Source organism: Centropristis striata, chromosome 13 (genome assembly GCF_030273125.1).
Source record: "Centropristis striata isolate RG_2023a ecotype Rhode Island chromosome 13, C.striata_1.0, whole genome shotgun sequence".
Lineage (NCBI taxonomy): Eukaryota > Metazoa > Chordata > Actinopteri > Perciformes > Serranidae > Centropristis > Centropristis striata.
The window spans coordinates 2813303-2821725 of NC_081529.1; the positions used below are offsets into that span (position 1 = coordinate 2813303).

General features: G+C 36.0%; 1 protein-coding gene across 1 annotated transcript; it reads left to right on the plus strand.

Annotated features, from left to right (window-relative positions):
* Positions 1-227: 227 nt before the first annotated feature.
* natd1 (protein NATD1) lies at positions 228-4256 on the plus strand. Its single transcript, XM_059348250.1, has 3 exons — positions 228-439; positions 2445-2563; positions 2710-4256. Exons 1-3 carry the CDS (start codon positions 340-342, stop codon positions 2824-2826), a joined length of 336 nt encoding a protein of 111 aa, XP_059204233.1. The 5' UTR covers positions 228-339; the 3' UTR covers positions 2827-4256.
* Positions 4257-8423: the final 4167 nt, after the last annotated feature.

Below are 8423 nucleotides of genomic sequence, written 5' to 3' on the forward strand. Positions count from 1 at the left end.
AGGAAGGAGGAAAGAAGAGAGGAAGGCAGGAGGAGGGAGGAAAGAAGGAATAGTCAAAACAGATTGGGTCAATTTGACCCGGGAGGACGACAGGAGGGTTAAATAGAGCTCTTTGATTTATTTAATTGGGGTTAACATGTTCGTGTCTTACATCTGTCTGCATTGTTTTCTCCTCTCTGGCAGCGCCGGCGCTGATTGGCTGCTCGTCACGTGACCCCACAGCTGATTTCGTTGGCTGAGGTGTTTTGCTTTGAGCGTTCATCATCATTTCATGAAGCCATTTCTGGTTAGCAGCGCTGCAGAGTAGCATCGCAGTGATCGGCAGCTGTAGCGGCTACTATGGCACAGGCAGCTCAGGCTAATGTCTTCGACGCCAGCAGCTCTCAGATCCAGGTGGAGCACGATAAAAAGCGCCGGCAGTTTGTGATCAGACTGAACGGTGAGTTCAAGATGTAAACATTAGCATGCTAGCTGGCTAATGCTAGCTCAGAGGTTGCTGTAGCTTTTCTTGCTGCCAACATCGTCGTCGTGTCCTTATTGATAACTCCAGCTGCCATTTCACACACACAGGCGTTATTTATTCCACACAGTCTGGATGTCACGACTTTATTTCGTGAATTTCACACATTATTTCGTGTCAGGGACGACACAGACGACTGTGCCTCTTGGTTGAAGCTGCTGACTTCCTTGACTTGTAACTTCACTAGCTTGTTTTTTTTTGTCGGGAAATATTTTCTTCATGCCATTCCTGTAAACAAATATGCAACCTTTAAGTATTCACTCACTGAGGACAGTTTATTAGAGATTCCTGAACATTAATCATTTCTCCAAGTGAAGTTCCCTCAGGCCTATAATCAGTGGTGGAATGTAACTAAGTACATTTACTCAAGTACTGTACTTAAGTACAATTTTGAGATATTTGTACTTTATTTGAGTATTTCCATTTTATGTTACTTTATACTTCTACTTCACTACATTTAGAGGCAAATATTGTACTTTTTACTCCACTATATTTAGCAGCCAGTTTTAGTTACTTTTCAGTTCAAGATTTAACATAAAAACATGATTAATATGAAATGTTTGCTAACATGTTAACATGTTTTAAATTGAACATCATAAGAGTATATTAAGTAGTAAAAATGAGCCCTACCTTGGGAAAATTAAAGCGGTCCGTACATAAATGCATCAAAAATAATAACCCAACAATATATTTTTAGAATATATAAAACAATCCAAGTGGGTCCATTCTGCATAAGAAGTACTTTTACTTTTGATACTTTAAGTACATTTTGATGCTGATACTTCTGTACTTTTACTTCAGTAAGTTTTGAATGCAGGACTTTTACTTGTAGTGGAGTAATTTCACAGTGTTGTATCAGTACTTTTACTTAAGTAAGAGATCTGAATACTTTTTCCACCACTGCCTATAATAACTTTTCACAAGTCCTTAGAATACAATTCGACAGGTCGGGTTGTGTCTGCAGCACCACAATACTTAATTCAGAATGGTAGGTTAGGAAATATTTTTGCAACAAAGATTGTGTTTGCTTCAGAATTGGATTAACACAAGTTTATATTGGGTTTCTGATAAAATGTTGCTTAATTTTGCATTAATTCCCTTTGTTTTTGGCTTTGTATTTTTTAGTATATGCCAAACTAAAAAGCTGGGCATTAATGTGTGTCCAGGTCCATTTTCTTTATTTTTTTATGTAAATTATTTCTGATGATCTATGAGTTTATGTGTGTGAGTTGTTTTTACAGGGGAAAAAAGTGGAAGCCATTGTTCCCTGAAGGAAGATCTTAATCATATGTCTGTCTCTCTACCCAGCTACATGATCATTTTACACAAGCATTGTCTGTACCCAACTAAGCAATGTGAACTGTTCTATGGCCTATTGCCTTCTGCACCACATCACATGGTATCAAAGAAGTGACCTCTTGTTTTGAGGTGGTTAAAAGCCAGCTGGGTCATATGCTGCACGCCTTGTCTTATTAATCAGCCATCATGCAGTATTATATGTAGAGTGCAAGCTGCTACAGCTTTCTTACACAAATTTAACCCATTGAAGCCTGGAAAGCGGATACGTCGTTTTGTAGTATTTGTATAAGCTCTCAAATACTTTTTGAATTTAATTTGTATCTGCTACAGAGGCTGAAAAATCTATTATTTAGTAGAAGCGTTGACACTTCTGTTGAATTTCCAGAAAAACTTCAGGTTTTAGGGGCTTATTTTAAAATCACCCAGAGGTTTTACAGGAAGTTTTAGGCGTCAATGGGTTAAATGCCAAACCTTTATAGTTAATGTAGCATAAGATTGTAATACACACAAAACACAAGTTTGGAGGGTTTTTTTATTTATCTGGACCTTATTTTGTCATGCTAAAAACTACAAATGACCATACTTTTTTTTTGTAACAAGAACTAAGACTTCTGTCATCCCTCAGGATCTCATGATCGTGCAGTTCTTCTGTATGAATATGTCGGGAAGAAGACAGTGGACTTGCAACACACTGAAGTTCCCGATGCTTACAGAGGGAGAGGAATAGCCAAGCACCTGGCCAAGGTAAAACTCCTAAAGACTTATACTGTATCTGGGAAGCGTACTCAGGCTCACATAGTTGAATAGAACTGAATATCAATGAGTACTCACATAATACAATCAATGACCAAAGTGTCCAAATCCAACATTTTCTGCTTCTGTAATGGCAGGCAGCCATGGATTTTGTGGTGGAAGAGGATCTGAAAGCCCACCTGACCTGCTGGTACATTCAGAAATATGTCAAAGAAAACCCTCAGCCTCAGTACTTTGAACATATTTATCAATGACCCTACATGAAGGACAAAGAGACTCCCAGAGGATAAATACTGTGTGGCATCATGCTTTGGAGTTACAGGCTGACATACAACAGAGGACCTTTTCCAGGCATTGGTAAACAACTAATCTCATGGCAGAGACATCCGTGAGCTGAACGTTGCATCTATGGGTCAGTAACACAAGGTTACACACTCACCAGAAACAGGAAGTGAATCAGCTGGTCACTACTTAAAAAACAAACAAACTAACCAAAGCTGAAGCCTGTTTCCTCAGGCAGAAACCTTCAGGATGCGTGTCCATCACTGACTGGAAGAAAGGGTTATATCTGTAGTGAAAACAGATGTGAGTCAAATCTTGTGTTGCATATTTCCTGTCCTGTCCTGTCCTCCTCCGGACTCACTGGTTGTGAGCAGCGCTACACGATGGCCGCCCCAGCTGTCTTCCTCCATGACACTTTGGATGGAAGCAATGGTGGCTTCACTGACACTCAAACGGTGATGACTTTTATATTTCAACCTCCTTTTGATATTCTTTGGCTTTGTTTTTGTTATTATTGTTTTTTTTTTCATTTTACTTTTCACTCCTCTCTTTAGAAATAGTGTTTCTAAAGGCTGAAATGCTAATTTGGTGGACTGTGAATGCTAAACCTATCTTTGAAACATCCAGCTATTCAAAAAAAAAGGTAGTTTTCTACCTAGTTGAAAAGAGTTAAAGGCATATATTAGTAGGGAAATGGGTTGTTTTTAAAAAAATATGATCTGCATTTTGTGGACATTTATTTTCCCAAACTGTCAAATTGAATCCAGTGTTACTCCATCCACTCCAACTCTTCCCAGTCACAGAAATGTACTGCTCATCATTGGAGTAATAAATTAATCAGTCAAAGGTGCAGGGATTTGTAAACCAAAGAACACAAACTGAGTCAAACTCTGGAGACAAAATACTGTACATGTTAAAGGACCAGTGTGTAGGATTTGGGGGGATCTGTTGGCAGATATGCAATATAACAATTATTATTCTGTTTTCATTGATGTACCATCACCTGAAACTAATAATCATTGTGTTTTCATTAGCCAACAATGGACCCTTCATATCTGTGTGTGGAGCGAATCCTTGTCCTTAAAGGTATAGGGTTCGTTTAAAAAAAGTGAGCTCCAGACCAGAGCTAGACTGACATGGCGGACATCAAACTTAATATGAACAGCTGGTAAAATAAACAAAGTGACAATGTACACTACCGGTCAAAAGTTTTAGAACACCAACATTTTTCCAGTTTTTTATTGAAATTCAAGCAGTTCAAGTCCAATGAACAGCTTGAAAGGGTACAAAGGTAAGTGGTGAACTGCCAGAGGTAAATAAAAAAAGGTAAGCTTAACCAAAACTGAAAAATAATGTACATTTCAGAATTATACAAGTAGGCCTTTTTCAGGGAACAAGAAATGGGTTAACAACTTAAAGCAGTTCTGCAGCAACAGAGGTTGATCAAGCCTTGAAAGTACCAATTCCTACAGGTGTCCCAACTTTTCTTGATCACTTACAACCTACAAGTTGCTCCACATTTAAGGGAACTTCTGCAACAGAGTTGGGAAGAACTTTCTGAAGAATATTTGATTTCCATTGAGTGTTCAGCTGTTCTATCTGTTAAGGTGCTACTTCCATGAGTCAACAGTTTAGAATACATTTTCCTTTCTAAACTCATTCTATGATTTATTTTATAACTTCAATTGTTTATTTGTTATATGCATTAATTCAGAGTACACTGAGACATTAAACTGCATCATTTTCAATACAATTCTGGAAAAGTTGGAGTGTTCTAAAACTTTTGGTTTGGTTTAGGTACTTGAAAAGTGCTTGAATTTTACTCTCCAAAGGCTGTGCAAATCCTGACAGTCACCCAGAATGGCAAAACAAACTCCAAAGAGGGCCTTGAACATTGTTTGAAGACCACTGTAGGTTCTCTAATACTTGGAAAGGGATCCTACACACTGCTCCTTTTGAATATTACAGACTCTTGTGATAAATTGTGTCAGATAAAAGCTTGTCAGACACTTCGTGTGGATATGGATTCATATCTCTGCTCAAACCAGCATTTTGAAAAACAGCACTGTTTATATTCAGGGCATTTACATTTACATTTGTTCTGTCGTTCAGGAAAAACACACTGGATGGCCGAAGCTTACACAGCTGTTTTTTTTCCTTTCTTTGTTTCTCTTGCACCCACAAGGCTTCTTTCACCAGCTGATGTGAAAATTGTAAAGGTCATCATTGAAGACAGTTTTTACCGAAAGAAAAAAAAAGGTTTACTGTGGTTTCCCTTTTTCAGGAGTTTTTGCTGTTGACAATCTTAAGTGTTGAGGAAAAAATCCCTCAGGTTACTCAACACACTCTGGCAGGACACACAACAGGCAGACTCTCTTTAACTGCTTTAATCACTCAGAGGTAATTGCAGGAAACCACTTTCCCTTTGTAAAACGTTCCTTTTGGTGTCACACACCTATTGATAGGCCATGGTATTATTTCAATTGTTTTGTGTGTGTTTATGTTTATATTTGTGTGTTTTCTTGAAAGAAAACAAATGTCTGATTTAACAGTTTTGAGCAGGTGGCTCTTCCAAAAATGTACCTTTTCTTGTTATTTGGTTTTGTGCTTGAGACTTTTTTTCCATTCTTGTTGTCTACAAATAAAACAATACCCATCACATAATCAAGTCTCTGTATTTATGACCAAACTAGGAAAAATGCAGATATAGCCAAATTTAAAAAGATTATACACTGCAATATCATTTTAATCAAGATGCAACTGAGCTGTTTGTTGTAACGGTCTCAAATTAGCTTTTAGTCATGTAGGCATTGTTTTTCATGCACTGGTCAATTTTGAGGTTTTGGGCTATTTTTCTCCGATTACATGTCAGAATAGTGGAAAGAAAACATCTAAAACCGATATTCAGGTGTAAACTTTACTATTTTGAATTAATTTACATCTGTAGATTTCTCCTAAATTCACTAATTGCAATTTGTATTATGTGTTTTACATGTTCTATATCGTTGTGGCTATGAATTAGTCAATATTTTGTCTTCAAATAGTCCTTTTCATTAGGAATGTATGAAATCTTTAAAGATCGTTTTCTCAAAGTAAGTTTTTTTTTCTCATGCTGTCAGCCATAAATCATAACTTCAGCTCCACTTATAGACATCAAACTTACCAGTTTTATTCCTATACTAACTATATTCTGAAGGTTTTTACAGAGGGTTTTTTCTATATCTTTCATACCCTGATTTATAGAACATTTTGTTCCTAAAACATGACAAATATTGATAATATTTTCTGATTCATAAAAATTATAACAGGAGGCATCCCAATCCCCTTCAGTAAAATAACTTTGAATCTAATATACTGTATCAATAAAATAAAATAACTTTGAAATTTGCTGTACGCAATGTTCAGATTTCTGTCCTGGATATATATGCAAATTGGAGCAATTTTTTTTTTTTTGATTATTTTTTTTATTTTAGCCGAAACTTGTCAGGTACAAGAAACTATTTTGCTATATTGGCCTTGTATAGAGAAACAGTGTAAAAAGTATATCAGTAGGCCTAATGAACCTCTTCAAGATATGGAGCAAATTAAATTATTTCCTGCCTAATTTGCATATCTAAACACAATTTTAGAAAACTTGTAATGCAAAAAAATATTGTCTTAATGTAAATAAAAAACTAGGGAAGTTTTATGGTGATGTATGGGATTTAGAAAATATCTCCATTGTCTCCCATTAGAGACAGTTATTTTTTCTAGTATTTATAAAACTGACAGCATGGACATGGTTTGACAACATGTCAATATAATATTGTATGGTATAATATTGTTCTTACTGAAGAATTTTAAAATGTGTGTCTTTGGCGCCATCTAGTGACATTGTCAAAAAATGGCATGAAGTCAGTGTAACATTGTGTTCCCTTAACGATGCAGGAGCAAACACTTTTTCAAATAGAAGAGATGGAAAGAAATCTGCTGGCTTATCTCTCATATGAAAGTGCAGCTGTTCAAATAAATCTATCTGAGACACCCTGAGTCTTCTGGACTCACATTAACAGAATGTGTCCTAGTTCTTCAAAGATCCAGCTTTCAGTTAAATGTAGTAGCTCCGGTATCTTCCTATAAACTCAAAACAACGTGTATAAACTTCATGATGTCCAAAATGCTCTTGAATGACCAAATATTAGTGTCATTGAAAGTGACCTAGTCCTGCAACCTTGAGGACACTGAGGTCGTGTCCTCTGTACATGCTCCTGCACCCATGGGTGCTGGAAACCCTTGAAAACACTTCAACCCATAAGAACCCACGGTGACACCCATGTAACAAACACTTTAAATATTCTAGAACAGGGGTCTCAAACTCAAATTACTTGGGGGCCGCTGGAGGCAGTATCAAAATGACCAAAAAATCTAAATTACTTAAAAAAGACAGACAAAATGACTTAAAAAGACACAAAATGACCAAAAAAACACAAAATTACTAAAAAAAAGGACACAAAATGACAGGAAAAAACTAAATTACTTAAAAAAGACACAAAAAAGACACAAAATTACTAAAAAAGAGACACAAAATGACCAAAAAAGACACAAAATTACAGAAAAAACACTAAATTACTTAAAAAAGACACAAAATGACCAAAAAAAAGACACAAAATTACTGAAAAAACACTAAATTACTTAAAAAAGACACAAAAACCCCACAAAATTACTAAAAAAAAGACACAGAATTACCAAAAAAACCCACATCATGAATATGTTCTGCGTGGTTCACTTGGTCTGTGATATATCCCCCATAACTTTCCTTTATGGATAACTGGGTCTGGGTTCTCATGGGTTAAGGTTATATACAATGCAAAGTCTAATTACAAGCAGGTGAAACATTTTGAATCATGAAACTTTGTTGTGTTTTACTGTAATTTGTCGCCCTTCTTTAGCATGCTTTCATGAAGCATAATTTGGGGTTTCTAGAACACAGTATCATAATTTAATCTGATGAAGTGAAATAATCAGTATACCATATTAACTACATGTAAATATGTAATCACAGCTGTTAGGTGCTAACACCACAGCTGTTAGGTGCTGGAAAAGTGCACCATGAAAATGCTGAAAGTTCTTGAATTTGACTTTGGAAAAGGTGTAGGACACCTGTCTGTATGGTTTTTCTGGGGATTTTATGGACATTAGGGGGAGTTTATGTGCAAAAATCCCCAAAACCTGCCCACAGCGGTTATATAACAAGTTAATTCCACTATGTTTAGACCATAACTGTATAAATGTTTAGACTGAATCCAGCCTATATATTTGACTGGTTTGGAGCCAACAAAAATTGAGATAATAGCTGTGCATTTTTATATCAGTGTCTTTTGATATGTAACTTTGAGGAATATAAACATGTCTTGGCCTGAATGAAATGTACTCTGAAGTATGAAAATAATAATAATAATAATAATAATAATACATTAAATTTATATAGCGCTTTTAAAGGTACTCAAAGTCGCTTAAAATGCAATTTAAATCAGGAATTTTAGGATCCATGAAGTAAACACACATAAGGAACTGATCAAGCATGTAAGGA